This window comes from Dama dama, chromosome 20 (assembly GCF_033118175.1).
Source record: "Dama dama isolate Ldn47 chromosome 20, ASM3311817v1, whole genome shotgun sequence".
Classification (NCBI taxonomy): Eukaryota; Metazoa; Chordata; class Mammalia; order Artiodactyla; family Cervidae; genus Dama; species Dama dama.
Genome location: NC_083700.1, coordinates 96,762,817 through 96,788,702, shown reverse-complemented (window position 1 = coordinate 96,788,702; position 25,886 = coordinate 96,762,817). Strand labels below are relative to the sequence as shown.

The 25,886-nt window shown below is 45.1% G+C and overlaps 1 protein-coding gene across 3 annotated transcripts in view; it reads left to right on the top strand.

Moving 5' to 3' along the window:
• The first annotated feature begins 3,793 nt into the window (after nucleotides 1–3,793).
• Nucleotides 3,794–25,886, top strand: part of RAD54L (RAD54 like) — a 26,830-nt gene continuing 4,737 nt past the window's right edge. For 2 of the 3 annotated variants that reach the window (XM_061122010.1, XM_061122009.1), the window contains exons 1-14: nucleotides 3,794–4,398; nucleotides 4,477–4,563; nucleotides 6,122–6,244; nucleotides 14,672–14,732; nucleotides 15,435–15,570; nucleotides 16,018–16,087; nucleotides 16,207–16,495; nucleotides 16,720–16,844; nucleotides 20,571–20,721; nucleotides 23,130–23,256; nucleotides 24,260–24,334; nucleotides 24,485–24,615; nucleotides 25,128–25,238; nucleotides 25,384–25,507. In XM_061122010.1, the coding sequence (XP_060977993.1) occupies nucleotides 4,396–4,398; nucleotides 4,477–4,563; nucleotides 6,122–6,244; nucleotides 14,672–14,732; nucleotides 15,435–15,570; nucleotides 16,018–16,087; nucleotides 16,207–16,495; nucleotides 16,720–16,844; nucleotides 20,571–20,721; nucleotides 23,130–23,256; nucleotides 24,260–24,334; nucleotides 24,485–24,615; nucleotides 25,128–25,238; nucleotides 25,384–25,507 (1,613 nt within the window). In that variant the 5' untranslated portion in view covers nucleotides 3,794–4,395. Of the gene's footprint in view, nucleotides 4,399–4,476; nucleotides 4,564–6,121; nucleotides 6,245–14,671; nucleotides 14,733–15,434; nucleotides 15,571–15,685; nucleotides 15,715–16,017; nucleotides 16,088–16,206; nucleotides 16,496–16,719; nucleotides 16,845–20,570; nucleotides 20,722–23,129; nucleotides 23,257–24,259; nucleotides 24,335–24,484; nucleotides 24,616–25,127; nucleotides 25,239–25,383; nucleotides 25,508–25,886 lie in introns of those variants that run through there. The other variant, XM_061122011.1, reaches the window with a different exon arrangement.

The window sequence follows — 25,886 nt, the reverse complement described above, 5'->3', positions numbered from 1 at the left end:
AATAAACTGAGGTACATCCACATCACAGAATACTACTCGGCAACAGTAAGAAATATTGATATGATATGCATATACTCAAATATATGCATATATGCGTATACTCAACAATCTAGATAAATCTCTAGAGAATCATGCTGAGTGGAAAAAGTCAGTTTTAGAAAGTTACTATTATATGATTCCATTAAGATAACATTTTTGAAATGACAAAACTATAGAAATGGAGAATAAATTACTAGTTACCAGGGATTAAAGAAGGGGCAGAAGTGAGAGGGGCAAGTGGCTGGCTATAAAAGGACAACATGAGGGATTCTCAGGAGGTGATGGAAATGTTCTGTATGGTGACTGCATTATGTCAATATCCTGGTCCTGATGTCATACTATACTTCTGCAACATGTTACCATTAGGGGAATGTGGTAAAAGGTACATAGTATCTCTCAGTATTATTTCTTACAATTGCATATGAATCTGCAATTATCTTTTTTTTTTTTTTAGCTTTTTTTGGTAATTATCTTTAAATACATGATTAAAAAGTCAGTAAGCAAGTATATCCTGTCCCACTTCAGGCAAATAATAGTTGTCATCAGAGGCAGATTAACCATAAAGCTAAAGATAAGCTTCAGGGCCCACCTGCACAGACCCTGGAGTGCTGGAAGTTATTAGGGACCAGAGTGTTCTAATTGAGAAGCCAGATTGCAGCAGGAAGGCTTTCTGATAAATTGCCTAGAGGTTTCAGAAGAAAGGGACCTAAATTTCCAAGATTCCATAATTGTTTTTTCATTAAAAAAAAATATATATATATATATATATATATATATATCGAGAACCTAATTTTATTTATTTATTTTTTGGCTCTACTGGGTCTTCGTTGGTCTGTGATCTTTCTCTAGTTGCATGAGAGTGGACTACTCTCCAGTTGTGTGTGGGCTTCTCATTGTGGTGGCTTGTTGCAGAGCATGGGCTCTAGAGCACTTGGGCTTCAGTAGTTGCTGCATGTGGGCTCAGTAGGTGCAGCTCCAAGGCTGCACAGTGTGGGCTCAACAGTTGTGAAGGCTGGGCTTAGTTGCTCTGCAGCATATGGGAGCTTCCTGGACCAGGGAATGAACCTGTGTCTCCTGCATTGGCAGACAGATTCATTACCAATGAGCCACCAGGGAAGCCCTGAGTACCTAATTTTAATGTGTACCTAACTTTAGAAGGCCTAAACAAGTACTTACAAAAGCTTCAGGCCCCACAAAATTTAGCTCAGCCCCTCCTTACCACAGCATGGTGACTGAAGAACAATGGTTCTAAATTCAAATCCTGGTTATTCTCAAGGTGTGTAACCTTAGTTTCTCTAAGCAGTTTCTTCATCTGTAAAATAAGGATGACAAATGGAATACTGCCTGCCACTGTTGTTTATTTGGACTGCAGCTCACCAGGCTTTCCTGTCCTTCACTATCTCCTGAGTTTGCTCAAACTCTGTCTATTGAGATGGTGATGCCATCTAACCATCTCATTCTCTGTCACCCCCTTCTCCTCCTGCCCTCAATGTTTCCCAGCATCAGGGTCTTTTCAAAATATGTCACAGTCATCAGCAATTGGAGACTTGCAGCCACCACAGAAAGTAGTGAGCCCTGGGGGAACTCATAAAGGAAACAAAGAATACCTGCTGTCCAGCAGCCATCAGACTGTAGCCATTCTCTAAGGTGAACCCTGAGGAAACTCAGGATGTAAAAGCACAGGATGTGAGTGAAAGTTGCTCAGTCTTGTCTGACTCTGTGATCCCATGGATTGTAGTCGCCAGGTGCCTCCGTCCATGGGATTTCCCAGGCAAGAATACTGGAGTGGGCTGCCATTCCCTTCTCCAAGGGATCTTCCCAACCCAGAGATCCACTCAGGTATCCTGCATTGCAGGCTGATTCTTTACTGTCTGAACCATCAAGGAAGCCTGAAAGCACAGGATACTGGCCCCAGAGAGCTGAGGTGCAGATCAAAGGAATAATTTCACTGAGCCCAGAATCTTGCATCTTCCCATACACAGAAAAGCACTAAATTCCTTAATTTGTGATTTCTGGCTTTCTTCAATTATTTCTACAATAACTTTTAGGGCTTCCCTGTGGCTCAGACTGTAAAGACTCTGCCTGCAATGCTGGAGACCCAGGTTCAAACGCTGGGTTGGGAAGATCCCCTGGAGAAAGAAATGGCAACCCACTCCAGTACTCTTGCCTGGGAAATCCCATGGACAGAGGAGACTGGCAGGCGACAGTCCAAGGAGTTGCAGAGAGTAGGACACGACTGAATGACTAACACTTTCACTTTAGATGTTTCTGACTACTTGCTCTGTGTTGCAAAACTTCTATATATGGAAGTTCCCCCTTGCCTCCTCTGAGCAGTTCTCTTAGGGTTACTTGAGATTCTGCTTCCTGGGCTTGATGTCCTAAAAATTTCCACCAAACAAAACTTAACTCTCAACTTTTAGGTTGTGAGCAATTTTTTTTAGTGTACAGGGACAATAATAAACCTGCCTCACAGTTGTGAACATTCAGTTCAGTTCAGTCGCTCAGTCGTGTCTACTCTTTGCGATCCCACGGACTGCAGCATGCCAGGCCTCCCTGTCCATCACCAACTCCCAGAGCCTACCCAAACTCGTGTCCACTGGGTCAGTGATGACATCCAACCATCGCATCCTCTGTTGTCCCCTTCTCCTTCTGCCTTCAATCTTTCCCAGCATCAGGGTCTTTTCAAATGAGTCAGTTCTTCACATCAGGTGGCCAAAATATTGGAGTTTCAGCTTCAGCATCAGTCTTTCCAATGAATATTCAGGACTGATTTCCTTTAGGATGGACAGGTTGGATCTCCTTGCAGTCCAAGGGACTCCCAAGAGTCTTCTCCAACACCACAGTTCAAAAGCATCAATTCTTCAGTGCTCCGCTTTCTTTATTAAATGATTATAACTCAGAAACTTAGAGGTACCTGGCAATAAATGCTATGTGTATACCCCTTACTAGTGAGTACCTAGGTTGTGCTTGGCATTATATCGATAAATTTAAGCACATTAATTTATCTAATTCTCAGAATAGCCGAAGTACTAACACAGTTTCCTTATGAAGTAATTGACGTTTTAAGAGACTGAGCCTACAGGAAGACTGAGTGTATAGGATTAGGCCTGATTCCAAAGCCACATTGCCGCCATGACGGTTTTGCCTAGGAAAGGAAGGTAGCTTTCTTCGGGACACCCCAGACCTAAAAATCAAGTCCCCTGGGAGCTTTCACTGCCTAAGCCGACCACGTGGTAGGGAGTCCAGACGGAAAAACTGCCCCCACCCTCGGCGGGTGGGGATGGGGGAAGAGGAGGGACATCTAACTCCAACCCCGACCTCCTCTCCAGCTCTGTCACATACTAAGCCCCCCTGTCCCAGCCTTCTGCACACAGGCGCAAGTCCTTCGTAGCCCCATCTGAAGTAAACCATCACTTCAGTTGCTTCCCAGGCAGCACAACGGCCTCTCCAACGCGCCAGTGGACCCGAAGGCAAGCCCTGCCCCCAAGCACAAAAACCTAGCTGGTCCTCTTGCCCCACCCACCTCGCCCAACCGCTCCCGCCACCGCGGACCCCGCCCTCCCTCCTAAGTCCCACCTCTTCGCTGGTCCGTTCAGCCAACCCACCTCCACAGCGCCCGCCTCTCCGCGACCGCAGGGCTAGGCCCGCCCCCATTCTTGAGGCGCGAGCGCCGAACGCATCGAACGCAGCCAATGGGTGGTGCGGTGGCTGCACCGCGGGAGGTTCGATTGACCGGGCCTGGCGGGTCCCGGGAGTCCTGGCGGCTGTTAACGCGCGCTTTGGGTAGAGGAAGGTTAAGCGGCAGTGCTTGGGATTCTGCTCTGCGGCTCTTTCCAGCCTTGCCTGGGATTCCCCTCCCAAGCCCGGGTCTTCTGCGTGTCCTGCCTGGACTCCTGCTCGGCCTCCCTTAGGCCCGCATCCGCACTCCGACCTGGGAAATCCCTTCTCGGGACTCGCCCTCCCCAGGCCTCAGATTTTCACTCCCCCCCGCCCCCCCGCTGCTACCCGCTGCCTTCAGGTCCATCTGGGGCCGTTATCCCGACTCCCCTCTGCCCAATCTGGCCGTCTCTTCCCCTGCCTCTTCTCCCCATCCTAGACCTCTACCCACTTCTGATTGGGTACTTCCTTTTTGCCCTTCTCTCCCGCCTTGGCTACCTGGAGACCGACACTCTTCATACTTCGGGCCCAAACCTCAGCCCCTGGCTGTATTCCCTCCATCCCTGCTCCTTTAATTAGCCCATGCTCTCAAAAGAGTAGCAGCCCTCTCTTTACTAGGCTGGTTGTACATTCTCAGCTGCTGGGTGCCTTTGACCTTTGCCTAATGGGTACTTGACATTTTATATTCCTGGGTCCAGGATGGTAAGTATGGACCTATGGGAGACTGTGGCTAGCCCTATGACTGGGTCTAATGGACTGTTTCCGTCCTCTTCTTAACAGAGGAGGAGCTTAGCTCCCAGCCAGCTGGCCAAAAGAAAACCGGAAGATGGACCCTCTGATGATGAAGACTGGCAGCCTGGAGCAGTGGTGAGTACTCTGCCCTCAAGGGGATAGGGGACGTCGGGTTGCAGGGCCGTTTAGGCGGAGAGGAATCCTATACTTGGTTCCTGGGGTTACATGAAATGTACCCTGTCACCTCCAGAAGCCTTTCAGTGCTTACTGTTCTTTTAGTGAGTGCTTACTATGTGTCAGGCATCGAACTGGATAAATAAAATCTTTGTCCCCAAGGTGCTCACTAAAAGCTAGTATGCCTCAGTTTTCCTGATAAGAAGGGGTGTTCCAAAGCAAAGAGCTGATGGGGTTGGACCCTTTGGCTACCTTGGGAAAAAAGAGGAGGAGGCCCCAGCAGCAACTAGCAGCTCTTTTTCTCTTTGTCACCTGCCCAGTGTCACGGAACAGTAGAGTGCACTGGGCCTACGGTAGAATCTGAGCTTCCTTGGGCCTTGATTGGAGGGGTGGTGCCCTTCCAGTCCCTGCAGATAATCAAGGGCAGCACATTCGACTTTGGACTGAGCCCTGCCTTGGAGGCTTTTTGGGGCTAACTGTGGGCAGGACCTATGTAACCTAAATCAGTAGGATGATGAGGTAGCATGCACTTCAGAGAAGGCAATTCAAGAAGCAGTGGTTTGGTCATTGGAACTTTGGAGGAAGGGATTAGCTAAGAAATATCTAGAAGGCAGTTTGGGGCAGTTGCAGCATGTGAGTGAAAGCCCATAGAGAGAGTGAAAGGGGTCTGGTGTTTGTTTCAGGTGTGCCTTGTAGCTTCAGATACCTTGGCAAGCTGCTACAAGTGGATTCTTGCCTGATAGCTCAGTGGGGCTCGTTCTGTAGCTGCACTGCTGGTGTGCAGGCTGCCTTGGCTGCCCCTTGTCACTTACATGGGTCTCAGACTTGAACATGGGGCAGCACTTGGTGTTGTCTGCTCCTGGTTGCTCCAGAAAATGCTTTCAGTGCTGGTGTTCTCACAGACATGGTGGGGACTGACGAGAGCGGCCTGGGAGTTGGGAGCAGCTCTACTCTTGGCCTCCATTGGTAAACCCTGGGAGGAAAGCAAAGAGTCACTCAGTCATTCCTTGGGGCTTTTGGAGTGAAGATTTGTGAGCAGCTTGACAGTGCTACTGATGGACTTGCCCATCACAGGCCCACTTCATTCACTTCCATTGCCCCTCGGGGCTTCCCTGATAGCTCAGTTGGTAAAGAATCCGCCTGCAGTGCCGGTTTGATTCCTGGGCTGGGAAGATCCCCTGGAGAAGGGAATGGCTACCCACTCCAGTATTCTGGCCTGGAGAATTCCATGGACTGTATAGTCCATGGGGAGGCAGAGTTGGACAGGACTGAGCGACTTTTATTTTTCACTGCCCCTCAAAATCGGCAAGTTCTTTAACCTCACTAAGCTCCACTGTTCTCACCTGTTGCATCAGGATGTAAACATGTATTCTAGGATTACTGTGAAGATGATATACGATAACACATGTGAGGAGTTTAGCACAGTGCTTCACGCTTAATGAGCATTTTAAATATTAGTTGTCATTGTGGCTAACTGTGTATCATCCAGACTTCATCTTCCCCCAATTCTCTCTCCTAGACTCCTAAGAAACCTAAGAAATCCAGCTGTGAGACCCAGAGCCAGGAGTGTTTCCTGTCTCCTTTTCGGAAACCTTTGACTCAGCTAACGAATCGACCACCCTGTCTGGATAGCAGTCAACATGTAAGCCCGAGCTGTAACCTGTCAATGTCTGTGTGTGCCCTCTTTTGTCTAGGGAGGCTCCCTGAGTCCTCACACAGTAGCCAGCAGATGCTTTAGTGGGAGCTTTCGGCCTCGCCACAGCTCCCAGGGCCTGGAAAAGGCCTGACCTCTTTTCTTAGAGATTTCCTTAGTGTGCCTGACTTGGAATTCCCCTTGTTGTAGCTACTTGGGCACCAGCTCTCAGGTGGCTCAGACTGGTGACGACAACGAGGTGCAGAGAGTGAAGACGTCCCCATTTAGGCAGGGTGTTGAAACCCATCAGAGAACTGTCTCTGATTTTGCATAGTGGCTCTTAAGAAGTACCAGAGCCCAGAGCTTTCACTGTATCCTTTAGTAAAATCAAAAGTAATCATCACCATGGCAGGTTATGTGCATTATCTTGTGTAACTCATTTTTTTAAGATAAGGAAGCTGACTCCTAGAGGGGTTAAATAATTTGCTTAAAGTTACAAAATTGTCAGATCTGCCTAGCTCCATCCGAAGCTTTTTCCTCTAAACCTTCTGAAGGACACCAAGACACAGCTCCAAAAACCCTTGGAATTTAAATGATAAGAGGGATCAAGATGTCTTCTGTTATTCCTAATGAACCCCTTTCAGCCACACCTGAGTTTACTAATGAGATGACTTTGGAAAGCACTTAACTTTGGGACTGGTTGCCAGGGGAACCAACCCACCAATGGCCAATGTTTAATCAGTCCTACCTGTGTCAAAAGCCTCCTTAGAAACACAAAAGGTTTGGGAGGGTTTGGAGAACTTCCCAGTTAGTGAGCTGGAAGTCGGGAAGAGGCACACCCGAAGCTTCTCTGGGCCAGAAGCTCCAGTGTTCATCGCTCTTCCAGACCTCCCTCTGTGTGTCTGTTCATCTCGTTATTCATTCATATCTTTTAATATTCTTTGTGATAAACCAGTAATCTAGTAAGTAAACTTTATCTGAGTTCTCTGAATCAGCTAGTGAATTAATCTAAGGAAGGGGTTGTGGTAACATTTGATTTGTAGCTTGTGGTCAGAGCCTTTCAAGACTGCCTGCAATGCAGGAAACTCGGGTTCTATCCCAGAGTTGGGAAAATCCCCCCCAGTATTGCCTGGAAAATCCCATGGACAGAGGAGCCTGGCAGGCTACAGTCCATGGGGTCGCAAAGAGCTGATTGAGCGACTAACACTTTCACTTTGTGGTCAGAAGCACCTCGACTTGAGATTTGCTTCTGATGCTTTCTCCTGGAACATAGTGTTGGAATTAAGGTGTAGGGAACCCAAGTGGAAATGAAGATTTGCTTGACGTGTGGAAGACCCACATGTCAGGTGTCAGAAATAGTGTAGTATTGAGAATAGAGGTGACGCAAGATTGTTTTTTTAATTAATTTTGATTGGAGTATAGTTGCTTTACAATGTTGTGTTAATTTCTGCTGTGCAGCAAGGTGAATCAGCCATACGTGTGTGTGTGTGTGTGTGTGTGTGTGTGTGTGTGTGTGTGTATCTCCCCTCTTTTTTGGATTTCCTTCCCATTTAGGTCATCACAGAGCACTGAATAGAATTCCCTGAGCTATACAGTAGATTCTCATTAGTTATTTATTTTATACATAGTATCAGGAGTGTATATATGTCAATCCCAATTCATCCCACCCTCTCCCTTTCCCCTTTGGTGTCCATGCATTTGTTCTCTACTTCTGTGTCTCTATTTCTGTTTTGCAGATATCATTTATACCATTTTTCTAGATTCCACTTATATACGTTAATACATGATACTTGTTTTTCTCTTTCTGGCTTACTTCATTTATAACAATCTCTAGGTCCATCCATGTGTCTACAAATGACCCAATTTCATTCCTTTTTATGGCTAATTCCATTGTGGACGGACACACACACACATACACACACATACATACTATCTATCCTTTATCCATTCCTCTGTTGATGAACATTTAGGTTACTTCCGTGTTCTGGCTATTGTAAGTAGTGCTGCAGTGAACATTGGAATACATCAGTCTTTTTTTTTTATAAAATAAGCAACAAGGACATGCAACACAAGGAAGTATAGTCATTATTTTGTAATAACTTTATTTTTTGCTTTAGAGAGTTGATATTTCATTTTTTAAATTTTTATTGGAGTATAGTTGATTTACAGTGTTGTGTGTGTTTCAGGTGTGAGCTTCCCAGGTGGCTCAGTGGTGAGCAATCTGCCTACTAATGCAGGAGATGTTTGATCTCTGGGTTGGGAAGATCCCCTGGAGAAGGAAATGGCAACCCACTCCAGTATTCTTGCCTGGGAAATCCCATGGACAGAGGAGCCTGGTAGGCTATGGTCCATGGGTTCACAAAGAGGCAGACACAACTGACCACTACATGTGTCTTTTTAAATTATGGTTTTCTCTGAGTATATGTCCAGTAGTGAGATTGCTGTTCATATGCTAGTTCTATTTTGAGTTTTTTAAGGAACCTCCATACTGTTCTCCATAGTGTTTGTACCAGTTTATATTCCCAACAACAGTGCAAGAGGACTTCCTTGTCTCCACTCACTCTCCAGCATTTATTGTTTGTAGATTTTATTAATGATGGCCATTTTGATGGGTGTGAGTTGATACCTCATTGTAGTTTTGATTTGCATTCCTCTAATAATTAGTTTTGTTGAGCATCTTTTCCTGTGTTTGTTTGGCCATCTGTATGGTTTCTTTGGAGAAATGTCTATTTAGGTCTTCTGCCCATTTTTTTGATTGGGTTGTTTTTTTGATACTGAGCTGCATGAGCTGTTTGTATATTTTGGAGATTAATCCTTTTTCAGTTTCTTCAGTTGCAAATATTTCCTCCTATTCTGAGGGTTGTCTTTTTGTCTTGTTTGTGGTTTCCTTTACTGTACAAAAGCTTTTACGTTTAATTAGGTCTCATTTGTTTATTTTTATTTTCATTAGGAGGTGCATCAAAAAAGATTCGAGTGTTTTGCCTATATTTTCCTCTAAGAGTTTTATTGTGTATGGCCTTATGCTACTGCTAAGTCACTTTGGTCGTGTCCGACTCTGTGCGACCCCATCCCTGGGATTCTCCAGGCAAGAACACTCGAGTGGGTTGCCATTTCCTTCTCCCATGCATAAAAGTGAAAAGTGAAAGTGAAGTCACTCTGTCAAGTCTGACTCTTCGCGATCCCATGGACCGCAGCCTACCAGGCTCCTCCGTCCATGGGATTTTCCAGGCAAGAGTACTGGAGTGGGGTGCTATATGGCCTTATATTCAGGTGTTTAACCCATTTTGAGTTTATTTTTGTGTATGGTGTTAGGAAGTGTTCTAATTTCATTCTTCTACACATAGCTGTCCAGTTTTCACAGCACCATTTACTGAAGTCTTTTCTCTTGTATTTTCTTGCTGCTTTTGTCATAGATAAGATGACCATAGGTGTGTGAGTTTATATCTGGGCTGTCTGTCCTTTTCCATTGGTCTGTATTTTTGTTTTTGAGCCAGTATCTTGATTACTGTAGTTTTGTAGTATAGTCTGAAGTCAGGGAGCTTGATTCCTCCAGTTTCATTTTTGTTTCTCCAGATTGCTTTGGTTATTCAAGATCTTTTCTGTTTCCATATAAATTGTAAAATTTTCTTTTCTAGTCCTGTGGAAAATGCCATTGGTAATTTGATAGGAATTGCACTGAATCTACAGATTCCTTTGGGTAGTATACTCACTTATGTTTGCACAAAATTGATTCTTCCAATCCAAGAAATTGGGATATCTCCATCTGTTTGTATCTTTGATTTCTTTCATCAGTATCTTACACTTTTCTGCAAACAGGCCTTTTGCCTCTGTCAGTCAGTTCAGTCGCTCAATCGTGTCTTAACTCTTTGTGACCCCATGGACTGCAGCACGCCAGGCCTCCCTGTCCATCACGAACTCCCAGAGTTTACTCAAACTCATGTCCATTGAGTTGGTGATGCCATCCAACCATCTCATCCTCTGCTGTCTTCTTCTCCTCCTGCCTTCAATCTTTACCAGCATCAGGGTCTTTTCTAATGAGTTGCTTCTTTGTATCAGGTGGCCAGAGTATTGGAGCTTCAGCTTTAGCATCAGTTCTTCCAATGTATATTCAGGACTGATTTCCTTTAGAATTGATTGGTTTGATCTCCTTGCAGTCCAAGGGACTCTCAAGAGTCTTCTCCAACACCACAGCTCAGAAGCATCAATTCTTCGGTGCTCAGCTTTCTTTATAGTCCCAACTCACACATCCATACATGACTACTGGAAAAACCATAGCTTTGACTAGATGGACCTCTGTCCGCAAAATAATGTTTCTGCTTTTTAATATGCTGTCTAGGTTGGTCATAGCTTTTCTTCTAAGGAGTGAACGTCTTTTAATTTCATGGCTGCAGTCTCCATCTGCAGTGTTTTGGAGCCCAAGAAAATAGTCTGTCACTGTTTCCCCATCTATTTTTCATGAAGTGATGGGACCAGCTGCTGTGATCTTAGTTTTCTGAATGTTGAGCTTTAAGCCAACTTTTTCACTCTCCTCTTTTACTTTCATCAAGAGACTCTTTAGTTCTTCATTTTCTGCCATAAGGGTGGTGTCATCTGCGTATCTGAGGTTATTGATGTTTCTCCCGGCAATCTTGATTCCAGCTTGTGCTTCATCCAGCCAGGCATTTCGCATGATGTACTTTGCATATAAGTTAAATAAGCAGGGCCTTAGGGCCTTTGCTTCTGTAGGTAGGATTTTTTCTTTTTTTTTTTTTTTACCTGTGCTGGATCTTTGTTGCTGCCCACAGGCTTTCTCTATTTGTGGTAAGCAGGTGCTGCTCTGTAGTTGCTATGAGTGGGTTTCTCATTGCGGTGGCTTCTCTTGTTGGGGAGCATGGGCTCTAGGCTGCAAGGGCTTCAGTAGTTGTGACGCAGGCTACAAGTACTGATTCTTCAGCATGTGGAATCTTCCCAGACCAGGGATCAAATCCACGTCCCCTGCACTGGCAGGTGGATTCTTAACCAATGGACCACCAAGGATGTCCTGTAGCAAGGTTCATTCCTAGGTGTTTTATTGTTTTTGTTGCAATGGTAGAGACACAGGATTGTGTTTTTCCTTTATAGGGACATTTTGAAGGGAAAATGGGAATATGACAGGAATGTGTAATGGAGGTTAGTTATTTATGCATTCAGAAAACATTTTACATACTATTTGATGAATACAGAAACATAAAATGTATAATGTATAAAAGGTATAAACCGAAATAACACCTGTGAACCCACCACCCAGGGCTAGAACATCATCAGTCATAATTCTTTCCCCATTCCCAGAGGTACCACCATCCTAACTACGTTCATCATCCCTTGCTTTTTGTGATTGTTTTACCATATGTATATAATTCACTAAAGTAATATTGTTTAATTGTTTCTTGAGCTTAGAAAAGTAGTATTAGTCCTCTGGAGCTGTTTTAATTCAGGATTTATCTTATGAGATAAGTGTGAGGGTGGTGAGAGTTTGCAAACAAGAGGCCTAACAGTCTGGAGGCTGGTGGAGACTCGAATCTGAGGGACATGCTGATTAGGTCGGGTCCTGAAGAATGTGAGGAGTTTGCCAGATGAAGAGAGCAGGGAATGTTCCAGGTAAAGGGAACAGCCTGTGTGAAGGCTGTGGAGGAAGGATTCCCAAAGGAAAAAAATGCTTTAGGACTACAGAAGTCAGTGCAGACCTGGGGGCAGACTTTAGACACAATGAGTTTTAAGTCCTGCGGGTTGTCTAGGTTTGCACATGTGGATGTGGTACCTAGGAGGGTGTTATGGACTGGAAAGAGATTTGAAGTGATTGGCGTAGAGTTTGACACCTCCAAAAAGTGTATTGGCATGTCCATGTGAATGTATAGTCAGAAGAACTTAGGGTCAAACCCTGAGAAACACTGACTTTTAAAGGGATTGGGCAGAAGAAGAGCAGCCTGTTAGGCGACTGAGTGTAAAGTCCCAGAAAGACAAAATAGTGGGATAATGGTGTCTTGGAAGTCAAAAGCAGAGACTATTTGAGAGGGAGTGACCAGCTTTGTCTAGTAAGATAGGGTAGAAAAATATCTCTTGGATTTAAGGTCTTGTAGGCCATTGATGACCTTGGGAAGAATCATTTCAGAAGATAGGAGGAGTGGGAGATAAGGGGGAAACAGACTACTTTTTCTAGAAGGTTGAAGGGGAGGAGATATGAGGTCAAAGGACATTTTGTTTTTAAGATAGGAGAGAGTTAAGCATGTCTTAAATGCTGGTGAGAAAGAGCTGGTAGAAGAAGCTTGAGATAGAGAAAGATCAGGCAGGCCTGAAAGAATGACTGTCTGTGGAAGAGGGAAGCTTTGACCTTGGGGAGGAGGAGGAATGTTCTTCTCCCTCTTCTGTCATCTGGAGGAAAGGGTGGTGTGGATTTTCAGTAACGAAACGAACGAAATGAGAGCATGCTTTCTCCCCTCCCTCTGTCAGAGTCTAATGACTATTCCCAGGCCAGATTCTTGGAAGCTGCATTGTAAGTCTTGCAGGCTGTGTGTGCCCTCAGATGGTTTTAGCCAGGGGTCCTTACCTTCTTCCACAGTAGTTCCACAAGCCTGCACTTCTACATGCAGAACTTACGGTTCCTGGGTTTAACTGAAAGTCTTTTTAAATTTGGAGCATAAATTCTTGGCTACTTAGAGCTTTAATACTAGCCTCTTACATTGATAATCTTGAAAATAATATCTCAGTTTCAGAATTAAAAGAATTGATGCCAAGTGAGGGAAGAAATTGAGTCCATCTTTTTCCTTTTCCTCTTCTTTGACTTAATGGTAGCTTTTTGTTGGCATCTTTCATGTATAAGTTTCTCATTATCCTTTCTTTGATAATTAAAAATAATCAAAAGATTTTATTCAGCTGCAAAGAAATTGCAAATAAAGAATTGGAGCCTTTTTCCAACCCTGGCCTTGTGTTATTTAAGCGTGGTGATGAAGTTCAGTTCTCCACATTTCTTTTCTATCTTGCAATACATTGCCATAATGAATTTACAGTCTTCTTATTTAAAGTACATTGAGTTTCTAGAATTTAATTTATAATCTATACAGGTGGATCAGAATAAAAAGATAAAAATTTCAGGGCAATTGCTCCCCCCCCCCCCCCATTAAACTGTGTTTTTGCTAGAAGAGAGTATTTTTCATTACTTTCCCACTAATGTATCCCATTAAGACTGCCTTCAGTGTTTCTGCTCTTGTTTTCTCCTTGCTCTCTTGGCTAACTCTTTATTATTTTGTTGAGGTTCACAGGCTATTGTAATTGCCTAGAGGGCTCAGGTGTCTATAGATGAGAACTTAGATGGGAGTTGTCAGTTAGCTCAGGAGCTGACACTGTGGACTCCCGTGCCTCCTTCTGTCCCAGCCCAGTAGCCCAGTGCTGATTCCAGGCTGAAGTGATGGCACAGAGACTTCCTGTCATCCTTGTCCCCAGCTTTTTTGGTGATTGGCTTGCCCCCTCTCTCATGTCCTCTTGGCTCATGTTTTTCCCTCTCTTGTTCCGTTCCATGCAGGAAGCTGTTGACTGTGGGCTGGTCCACATGCTAAACTCAAATAGGTTGGGTTAGGAAGCCATATTGCCCATCTGTTACAAATAAAGGCCCTGAAATCAGGAAAGTCCTACAGACGTCATGGTTGTGTGACTTGGGAAACCACTCAGCCTCAATTTGTTCATCTGTAAAATAGGGGTGCCAGTAATATAGAGACCTCAAAGAGCTATTAGTGAGGATTGGTAACATGAATGCAAGGACTTAGCACTGCATCTGACATACATTATTAGTCATCATCATTACTGTCATTTTTGTTTTATCAACATTATTTTACTGATACTACTGCTCCTTTTTCTCCTGTGACCACTACTCTTTGAAGGGCTGTTTAGTTCCTGAGGAGGCTGATGTGAAAATTTATATGGGAATTAGATGCAGTAAGCAGGATTGATCAGAGATTACAAAAAAAAAAGTGTGAGCTATGCTTGGAAAGATATAGCCTTATAGGACAGTGGTTGAATCTAGACTTGAGAGTTCTGTTAGTACTGGGATCGGGTCAGTTTGTGGTGCTTTCTTAAGGCACTGCAGCTTAGGGAATAGTTAGGTATGCTTGCTTGGCATGATCTTTCATGAGCTAAAGGTTCTGAGTCTTGTGGTTAACCAAGGCCAGGTATTTGCTTTGGCACTGCCTTGTCCCTGGGGATTTGTGGAACCTCATGCAAAGCCTCAAAGATGAAAGCCGTTGTACAAAACCTAATAATTTAATATGGAGCACATCTTCTGTTCTAGATGCATCTGAATGAGATGTAGTCAAACTACGGTGATCTGAATATATTATGATGCTTACTTGGGCATTTTTTACTGTGTTTATTAAAAATATCCCATAACATCTCCAAGCAGTCCTGAATCCTTGTTTCTTCTTTTTTTAGGAAGCATTTATTCGAAGCATTTTGTCAAAGCCTTTCAAAATCCCCATTCCAAATTATCAAGGTAAAAGTGGAGACTCTTCTGTTTCTTAAATTAGTCATGTGTGAATATGCCCAAATAGATCAAAACATCTGCTTTTGTAAGTACAAGCTTACCTTGGAGTTAAAGATGCCAGTCCAGTGATGACTATGTGTGGGGTCACCCTCCTGGGGCCTGCATGAGGTCTGTGTTTGATAGGGTCACCAAGACTAAGTGCCCCTCATCTTGGTGGGGATGTACCAGTGTGTAGGAAGCTTCTGGTGGGCCAGGGTGGCTGATGGACCCAGGCTCCGTTCAGTCCAAGTGAGTCCAGTAGCATTTACTTTACAAGGTTGACTCTGTTGGAGGTCTAGGTTCTGCAGGTTTCCCCCTCTGTACAAAGGACAGAGCGTTGTGCTCACTCGGGCTGTGGGGAGGAGGCAAACTCTTGCGCTTTCAGTCTTGAAAGGCTCCGTTAGGGTTTCAGACCTTTCCAGGGCTGTTTTGATCTAAGATGAAAGAGACCTGGCACCCCCAGAAGCTTGTAGTTGAGTGGGAGAAGTAATATCTGAGGGAGGCTGGTTAATGGTTAGGCAGAGGTGCCCAAATTGCATCTGGAGAGAGAGGTACTGGGGGGAGAGGGTCATGTGGAAGCTTTGGAAAGGTTATGTGAAGGATAGGCATTTAACCTGGGCCGGCTGGAGCTCCTCAGCTTAGAGGCTCAAGTGACAAATTGTTGGTTTCTAGGTCCTCTGGGCTCTCGGGCATTGGGCCTCAAACGGGCTGGGGTCCGCCGAGCCCTCCATGACCCCCTGGAAGAAGGTGCCTTGGTTCTGTATGAGCCTCCCCCACTGAGCGCCCATGACCGGCTGAAGTTTGACAAGTACGTGCACTGGTGTTTCTTGAGCAGTTGTGGTCCTCTTTGAGCACACAGAGCCTGGAGGGCAGAGAGCATTTTGGTGTGGTTTCACCCTGGGACCTGCATGTGTTTTCAGAGTGCTGTCATGACTGCGGTACCATCCAGAGAGTGAGTAGCTGGGGAGGAGAGCGCCTGGGGAAGAGTGTGTAGATATGTCCAGTTGGTGGGTTTCCTCATCCTTTCCCACCAGGCTCACTCAGGGGAGCAGGGGACGTTCAGGTGATGACATGGGGAACCCAACGCCATCTCCTCGCTTTCTCACCCTGGAGAGGAATTTGCTCTGCATGGTTTGATTGCAGGGGCCAGAGAGGTCCTGTCTTAGGCAGCTGCCTCTGGATCAACAGGACGTAGCTTTCTGAGGGTGTGCCGTTGCCGTGTCTGAGCTCTGTTTTCTGTGTTGTATTTTCTCAGGGAAAAACTTCCTGTTCATGTGGTTGTTGATCCTATTCTGAGTAAGGTCTTGAGGCCTCATCAGAGAGAGGTAAATGGTGGTGGGGGTGAGGTTTGAGCTGGGGCAGCGGCTGGGCCTGAGAGGCTCTCATCCCGGGGGCAGCAGCAGCGGGGTGCCAAAGGGGGCTGAGAGCTGTTACTATTCCCCAGGGAGTGAAGTTCCTGTGGGAGTGTGTCACCAGTCGGCGCATCCCCGGGAGCCATGGCTGCATCATGGCTGATGAGATGGGCCTGGGCAAGACGCTGCAGTGCATCACACTGATGTGGACGCTTCTGCGCCAGAGTCCAGACTGCAAGCCAGAAATCGACAAGGCAGTGGTGGTGTCGCCCTCCAGCCTAGTGAGGAACTGGTACAATGAAGTTGGGAAATGGCTTGGAGGGAGGATCCAACCTCTGGCCATCGATGGAGGCTCTAAGGACGAGATAGACCAAAAGCTGGGTAGGAGCCTTAACAAACATGACTGCACTCCTCCTTACAACCTGCTCCTTTCTTAAGCGTATCCTCACTGATAACCGGGGTGGAGGGCAGGGAGTGGGTGGAGGATACGAGAATTACCATGAAAAAGAGTTTAGTTTTTTCCAGGTTAAATTACAGAATCATCAAACTGGTTTTTTCTTTAGCCTATTCTCAGACTTGCTGTCCTGACACCTTTTCTGTCGTAGAAGGATTTATGAACCAGCGTGGTGCCAGAGTGCCTTCTCCCATCCTCATCATTTCCTATGAGACTTTCCGCCTTCACGTTGGAGTCCTCCAGAAAGGGAGTGTTGGACTGGTCATATGTGATGAGGTACTTGACGTAGTGCTGTTTGGGTGGTGGGAGAAAAGTCTGTCAGCGTCTTCTCACTGAAAAGTGCCATCTAAGGGCTGTGCTAGTTACTGGGAGATGCTGAGGACAGAACATACCGCCTCAGAGTCAGCAGATGAGAGGGAGAGCCCAGGGTACCAATCTGCCAAAAGAGGGGTTAAGTAGTGCTTGGGATGCCAAGGAGAGTGAGGTGCTGTGGGCTGACTGATTTTGTTCCCTCTACACAGTTTTCCTAGACCAAAGGACTTTGAAGGCTGGGAGGGATTTGGATGGATGGAGAAACACAGTACAGGGTTTAGGGGAACAGGTTCTAGGTTCAGAGAGGTCTTTATTCAAATCCTGGCTGTTCTGCTGCATACCAGTAATATGACCTTGGACAAATTACTTAACTACCCAAGCTTCTCTGTGTCAGTAAAATGGGGTGATAATATCTGCCTTATGGGATTATTGTTAGGATTAAATGAAGGAAAGCTTTTATCACAGTGCCTGGTATGTCATAAGACCTTGGTAAATGTCAGCTCTGATTTTTATGTAGGCTGAGAGGACTTACGTGAACAGATGCACAGAGATAGGAAAGTCTGGTGCGGATAGTTCATACACACTGTGAACCTGTGTTGACTCTGGGACTGAGGGAAATATAGCAGTTGTTGCTTTCTGGCCTTTTCCAGCACTGTGCATGAAGGGTGGTAGGGATGTTACTACTTAGAAAGGAGTGAGGGTGGCTGGGAGCTTCCTGGTATAAAGAATTTCCCAGGTCTAAAGGGGGCTTGGCTGCCCTGGGCCTGTTGATCTTGTTTACATCTTGGGGAAAGTCAGGGCATTCCCTGGGGCTTTAGTGGACGGGTGGCTGGAAGACTTGGCCCCATCTTTAACTGATGGCAGGCTTGACGGTGCTTTGGGGACTATAGATTACCCTAGTATCAGGGTCTTTTGGGAGGGGACAAAGAAGAAAAGCTTACTTAGGGTAACCATGCTTGCTAGCCCTGAGCTGTTTCCCAGTTGAACTTTTGTCCTTATGAAGAGTCGTTATCTGGCATGTCTGCCAACTTTTGATACCCTGGTGGGCCATTCCTTGGTAGGAGTAAGGGATTTAGCAGATTGAGGTGGGGTGTGCATGTGACCACTGCACAGCACCCTGGCATTTGCTTCATCATGGAAAGGGACTGTGCCAGGAGCCTGGTCTAGAGGCCAGGATGTTGGGGAGGGGAAGGGAAGGCAGGCTGATGGCAGTCTGAGCCCTTGAGGGCTGAGGGCATCTAGATTTTCTTTTGCTCTATAGTGTTTGATTTTTTCCCTCATTCTCTCCTGTTTTCTGAGGTACAAGGTTCCAAGCTGCCTCTTTGTACGCTGCAGCGTCCTGGCCTTCCCTTACACTCATCTACCTTTTTAAAAAAGTTTTATTTATTTGGCTCTGCTGGGTCTTAGTTGCAGCACGTGGGATCTTCATTGTGGCATTGTGGCTCTTAGTTGGGGGATGCGAAATCTAGTTCCTTGACCAGGGATTCAACCCGGGCCTCCTGCATTGGGAGTGCAGAGTCTTAACCAGTAGACCACCTGGGAAGCCCCTCATCTACCTTTCATGTGTCAGAGTAGGAGAGTGAAAGTCCTGTCCTACTCTTTGTGACTCCATGGACTATAGCCCACTAGGCTTCTCAGTCTATGAAATTCTCCAAGCAAGAATACTGTAGTGGGTTGCCATTCCCTATTGTGTTGTTTGTCAGAGACCTGAGGAAGCCGGAGTCCTGAAAAGATGGTCAGCCTACTCTAGGAGTTTGTCCTGTTTAGATCCTGGAAAGCCTTTTCCACAGGCTTTCATGTTCCCAGCTTCCTTCTAGCTGATGCTTTTCTCTGGAACACACAGAAATAATGAAAGATAATAATAGCATGATAACTTTGTACAAAATCTTGATCCACATAGTAATCTGAGTTAGGCAGAGCAAGTGAGAACACTTGGAATCAGTGTTGGCTTTGCTGCTTATAAGCATGTCTGTGGATGAAACTGCTCTCAGACTGTAGAGGAGGTGGCACATTGTCTTCCTGAAAGGGACATGATCCAGATCAAGAAAGAGGGTATATGGAACCATTTTGTAAGGTGTTATAAATGGGAGGGACTGACATTGTCTTCACCTCAGTTTTGGAGGTTAGGAAACAGAAGCTTAGGGGAGTGCTGGGACTTGAATCCAGGTCTGAGATTTTAAGGCCTGACTCTCTCCACTCCTGCCTCGGGTGTAACCAAAGCTTAGTGTAGGGTGAAGCTTGGCTTGGCTATGGAAGGACTGTCTGTCCCTGTATGCCTCACCGGTTCCATGTACGTTTCTTTACAAGTTCTAGAACACAAAGCCAGTCAGATGCTGGGGAAATGTGTTAAAAACAAGAATCTATTCATGGGGCTCATGAGAGAGAAGTGGTGGTATTTAACCTTGGTATCATTTTTTTTTGCTTTTAAAAGGATAAGCTGAGAATTCTGCCAGAGTGGAAATTCAGTCAGAACTTTGACAACTTTTTAGCTAGCCAAATATTTGATTTGCTGAGATGCCAGGGTTTGGGTTTTAAATTTGTGGCCGGTGGTGGCAGGAGCTGGGTCTGGAGCCAGGGCGGCTCCATAGGAGCTGGGGTTGGCCCTCTTCCACAGAGACCCACAAAGGTAGTGTATCAGCTCAGTTCATTAAATTGAGTTATGAAGTACCTGTTAGAGGAGTCAGGCCCTGGGGATCCCATGATTGCCTGCCCTGGGGGAGCTTCTGTTTAGAGGGTTCCAGTTGTTGATGCACATTTCCCCAGGGCCTTTTGGGTAATTTCTTCACAAGTTTAAAGTTTCTTTTCCCTCTTCAGCTCAGAAGTCTCAGCCTTTTGTTTCAGGACTAGTGCTTGAGCTTTCAGTCATTTTAAAACTTAATTTTGTTTAGGATGTCTTTAAATTTTTTTTAATTGAGATACAATTGACATAAAATGTTTTTGTTTTAGGTATACAACAGTCATTTTGTTAAATAAAATTCTGTATCTAATTCTCCAATAGCAATGTTGGTTATTCATTTCATTCTTCAGCAAACATTCATTGAATAGAGAACTCTGTCTTGTGCATTAAGTTAAAAAGCAAATCTGACATGGTCTCTGCTTTTAAAAGTTTCTGCCTTGGTGAGATAAAGTGCTGGGTGGGGGAGGGGGGGTGGGTGGCGGTGATATAGGGCTTGAGAAGGGATGCAGAGAGAGGCTCTTTGTTTAGATCTGAACTGGATGGGTTCTGAGGAAAGAGGGGAGGAGGAACCTGGACTAAGTTCCCTTACCACTGACAGTCCAGACACAGCCAGGAGTCTAATACAGAAGGCATCTGACTCGGGAGGTTCTAGGATGGTTGGGCTAGTGGGGGAGGGAGAATTCCCTGAAAGCCTGGGTCTCTAACATGTCCAGATGATTGTTGAAGAGGATAGGCAGGCTGCTGTGGCTTTGAAGATGGGGGCAGAGGAAGAAACAGGGAATCCTTGCTTTATGGATGTAGCATTGATCTAGAAGCTGAAGGTCTGTCCTTGAGCCTGGCCCGTTTCTCCCCAAGAGAGTGGATAAACTCTCACTCTTGGTGCCCCTGCCCAGTTCCCAAGGCTCAGGACCTGTAATGCTTTTGATTCCCCTTTTTCTGTCTACACAAGACTTTGCTACTGTTAGGGAGGCCACATTGTGCCCAGACCTCAGTGAGAATTAATTACCTTGCAGGGACACAGGCTCAAGAACTCCGAGAATCAGACTTATCAGGCCCTGGACAGCTTGAACACCAGCCGACGGGTGCTCATCTCTGGGACCCCTATCCAGAATGATCTCCTTGAGTATTTCAGCTTGGTACACTTTGTTAATTCTGGAATCCTGGGTAAGAATCTGGCCTTTTCTGCTACACTGGAGAGGGGCCTTGATTTAACCTTGCGAGTCTAACTCTAGCTGAGAAGAGAGGAGACCACAGTTAAATGTGGGTTACTAGACACTCTTAGGAAGACTTCTCTTGTCAAGGAGTACCAGAGCCGTGGGGAGACCTTGGCTCTGCTGGGCAGCTTAGCAAGGCCCACCCTGGCCCTTTTTCCCACCGTAGAGGTGGCAGGGGCTGTGCAGGGCATGGTCTCCATGAGCTAGAGAAGGAAATACTACCCCCAGGTATTTTTGCTCATCATATCCTAGCAGCCTCAGAAGAGCTCTTGCCTCAGAGAAGACTGTCTTGGGCAGTTTTGTTTTTAACCATTATTTAGTGTACAACTTAGTGTCATTGAATACGTTCACATTGTTGTGCAACCATCACCACCATCTACCTCCAGAACTTTTTCATCTTGCAATTCTGGAACTCTTCCCATTAAGCAGCAACTCCTCACTGCCCCCCAGCCCCTAAAAATCATACGTTGGGCAGTTCTTGTACATAGATATCTGTGGAAGGGTTTGTTAGTGCCCATTTTTGAGCTTCATGTAAAAAGAATCATATATTTTACTTTGCATCTGGATTGTTTTGTTCAATATAATGTTAGAGAGTAATTCATGTTGTTGTCTATGGCAGTTTGTTTCTCATTTTAGTATACTATTCCATTTTTTTAGTATACCAGAATTTATCAGTTCTACTGTTGATAGACAATTGAGTTTCCGTTTTTTATTATTTTGAATAATGATCCCATGAACATTCTTCTACCTTTTTTTACCTGAGAATAATATGCATTTCTCTGTCATAAAAATGGAATTGCTGGGTCATATGTTATGTATGAGTTTAGCCCTAGTAAATAATCCAGTTTTCCAGAGTGATTGTACTAGCAGTATATGAGAATTTCAGTGTTTCTACATCAGGGGCCAGCAGTTTTTTTCTTAAAAGGCTAGATAGTAAGTATTGTAGGATCATAGGCCATACTGTCTGTCACAGGTACTCAGCTCTGCTGTACTGTGAAAGCAGCCATAACATGTAAATGCATGAGCATGGATGTGTTCTAATAGAACTTTACAGAAACAGGTGACTGGTCCGTGGATGTAATTTGCTGACCTCTGCTTTTTTTCACCAATATTTATCTTTAGAAGAGATTAAATTTTTTTTTTTTTTGGTCATTCTGCTGGGTGCTTAGTGACATTTCTTCACATTTATTTAGTTTTGAGTAAAAGTGGAACCCCTTTTCATATATTCATTGGCCATTTGGGATCCACTTTTGTGAGGTACCTGATCTTTGAAATTCCTGACTAAAACAAAATCCTATACTCATTAACAGTCACTCCCAACCCCACTTACCGCAACCCCTATCAACTACCAGTCTATTTTCTGTCTCTGTGTACTTGCCTGTTCTGGATATTTCCTGTAAATGGAATCATATAATATGAGACCTTTTGTGTTTGGCTTCTCATACTTAGCATAATGTTTTCAAGGTTCATCAGCATTATAGCATGTATCAGTACAGATCTTCCTCAACTTATGATGGGGTTCTGTGCCACTGAACCCATTATAAGTTGAAAATGTCTTAAGTCAAAAATGCATTTAAGGGATGTCCTTAGTGGTCCAGTGGTTAAGACTGCATTTCCACTACAGGGGGTGTAGGTTCAACCCCTGGTTGGGGAGCTAAGATCATGTATGCCACGCAGTGCAGCCAAAAAAGTAAATAAAAAATAAAATGGTATGCAACATAAAAAATCATACACCTTAAAAAAAATGCATTTAATGCCAAACATTAAAACTTAGCCTAGCCTACCTGAAATGTGCTCAGAACACTTAGATTAGCCAACAATTCGGTAAAAGCTGTTCACATGGTCTGTTTTATAATGAAGTATTGAGTATCTCATGTAATTCACTGAATACTCTACTGAAAGTGAAAACCAGAATGTATGGGCATAGAATGATTATATCAGTTGTTAACTCTCGTGATCACTGCAGCTCACGGGGCTCTAGGGCATGGGCTCAGTAGTTAAGACCCACAGGCTTAATTGCCCTGCAGCATATGTAATCTTCCAGATCAGGGGTTGAACCTGTGTTCCCGGCATTAGGACTGTGGGATCTTAACCACTGGACCACCAGGGAAGTCCCTGGTCCATTTACATTTAATGTAATTAGGTATATATTTGAGTTTTGATCTACTTGCTATCTTAATATTTGGCCTTTACTGCTTTGGTAGCTCTCTGATCTATTCAAACAGAAATTGCCTATAATTTGTTCAGCTTTGTTGTTCTTGGCAGGAAGGTTAGTCTGTGACAAAGTAGTCTGCCATTCCTGGCAGTGGAAAAGTCATTACTTTTCTGCATTCTTTAATGCCTTTTCTCCTGTGCTAGGAACTGCTCAGGAGTTCAAGAAGCATTTTGAATTGCCAATTCTGAAGGGTCGAGATGCAGCTGCCAGTGAGGAAGATAGGCGTGTAGGAGAGGAGCGACTGCGGGAGCTCACCAGCATTGTGAATAGGTAATGGGCGTGGGGGTGACAGTAGTACCTCTTTTGGGGTCCCCCCCACATTAGGTCATCAGAATTGCCTCCTTAGCCATCCAAGGCCAATCCTTTGTGGCCTTGGCCTTTGGGGGGTAGGATTCTATGAAGAGAGTGGGATGGTGCCCTGACAATAATAGCCACTGAGTAAATGAAGGGGTCTCGCAGGCTGATTCCCTGCTTTCTTCCTGGCCTTGGCCCCTATGGTCTGGTTTGGTGCCACTTAGCATCCTGCTGAGGAAGTTTTTGTATCCCTTGGAGCATTGTTAGTACTTCAGAAGCTCCCTTTGTGTGTCTCAGATCTAAAGCACCAAGCTTCTTTTCCCACATCCCACAGCTTTCTGTGACAGGTAGTAGATCTGAAGGATGGGTGGTGTGCCTCCTGATGGGGCTTTTTCCATGGGGGCCACATTGCTCAAGGGGCAGGTATATTCTGGACTCCTATGTTGTAGTTATATATACTTGATGATTTATATCCTGAAGAGTCTTGCTTTTGCCAGCTGCCACCTCCCTCTCAGGTTATGATGACAGGAAAGAGTCCATGTGCTCTTAGGAGCTGCTGCTCAGGTGCCTGATTTCTGTCCTTCCTGGTCTGCCAGGTCGTAGGGGCAGAATTTAATTGAACTTTGGGCCATTTGGCAGTAGGCAGTGGGCAAATGCAAGGAGAAACTCCCATAAAAACTCAGTGGTTTACAGATTCATTTCCCTGTCAGAGCACCAGGCTTAGTATAAGACCTCTGCCTTCTCTTGAAGACAAGCTAACATTCTGAAGAAGAGAAAGGGTTGTCCGTCAAGCTAGACCCTAAGAAAGGGTCTCCGTTCCCATGGCTGAGACCCTGATATAGACATCTTTGCCATAGAGCTGATGAGTGTCTGATATTTGATACTACAAAGAGCCTTGGTCCTTCGGGTGTCATCTTTTATTCTGATAGTTAGTGTGGCAGTTTTATCAGCCCCTTGCCTTTTTATCTTGTTCTTCCAGGTGCCTGATACGGAGGACATCTGATATCCTTTCTAAATATCTGCCTGTGAAGATCGAGCAGGTGGTTTGTTGTAGGTACTGAACAACTGAGGGATGTGGAGTGAGTGGGTAAAAGCTCAGCCCCTGAGGTATGGTTGGGCTCTCAAGGTGTCCTCAGAAGGCAGAAGAATGGTCCTGCATTTCCTGCTGACCAAGCTATTCTTCTTTTTGTTTTTTTTTTTAAAGGCTGACACCACTTCAGATTGAATTATACAAGAGGTTTTTGAGACAAGCCAAGCCAGCAGAAGAGTTGCGTGAGGGCAAGATGAGTGTGTCTTCTCTTTCTTCCATCACCTCACTGAAGAAACTCTGTAATCGTGAGTTAGATCCATGCCCTGGGGTCCTCTGTGAAAGTGAGCGAGGAAGGTAGTTCAGCCACCTTTACTGAAACTTGTCTGTAGTCTTCATGGAGGCCACATGTGATTCTAACCCTTCCCAAGGCATAAGCTCATGCACTAGACCAGACCCTTTGCTTTGGAAAATTTAGCTTAGCCTTGCTTGACCCATGTTTGATGCTTGGAGCATACAAGACTGTGCGTGAGAGTGTGTGTGCACAAGTGTGCCTATAAAATGTTGGATGGGGGAAAAATAACAAACTTTGCCCTCTCTGGTATAACATCCCTCCTGTTGGGAGAACACAGAACACACTAGTGAGCAAGATTGTCTACTCGTGATCCCAGGTGGCACTGACTACACACTGGGCTTTGGAAACAAGTCTGGTGCTGAGGAAGGTCGGGGTAGGTTTCTAGAAGATGTTCTAATGAGCACTGAAGTGAAACTTCTAAACCCAGTACCTGGCAATTTGGAGGGTTTTTTTTTTTTTCCTCAGATCCAGCTTTAATCTATGACAAGTGTGTGGAAGAGGAAGATGGCTTTGAAGGTACCTTGGACATATTTCCCCCTGGTTATAACTCCAAGGCTCTAGAGCCTCAGCTGTCAGGTGAGTCCTTTCCTGCCAGTCTTTGGCTCCCTCTGGGAAGAGAGACAGGAGGTTGTCTCTTTGTGCTCGATCTATTCCATCTCAAGAGTAAGAATCCTGGCCACTGGGATGGCTCATTGGGGGCTGATAGTTGTTGATCTCCTAGGTAAGATGCTGGTCCTTGATTACATTCTGGCGGTGACCCGAAGCCACAGCAGTGACAAAGTAGTGCTGGTGTCCAATTACACTCAGACACTGGACCTCTTTGAGAAACTCTGCCGAGCCCGAAGGTAGGGAAGAGTTGTCATAGGGATACCTCACCTACTGTATTCATAGGAAAAACAGGTGTTTGGATTGGTGGATGTGAGCCAAAATGCAGGCACAGGAGGGACTTTCCAGATGTTTGTTCCTTATTGCTCCATCTCCAAACAGAATAGCCCCTGGTCCTTTAGGTATTCCACAGGACAGTCCTGACCCCTTAGCTCCTTGCCAATCCCTTTGGGAGTTTAGGGTTTCAGGTTATACATGAAAAACCTTCAAGAGAGGTTGGTTCTATCTCTTCAGTAGCTCTGTCTCCAAGGACACTCTACCTTTTTTTTTTAATTGGAGGATAACTGTTTTACAATGTCATGTTAGTTTCTGCTGAACAACAGTGTGAATCAGCCATAA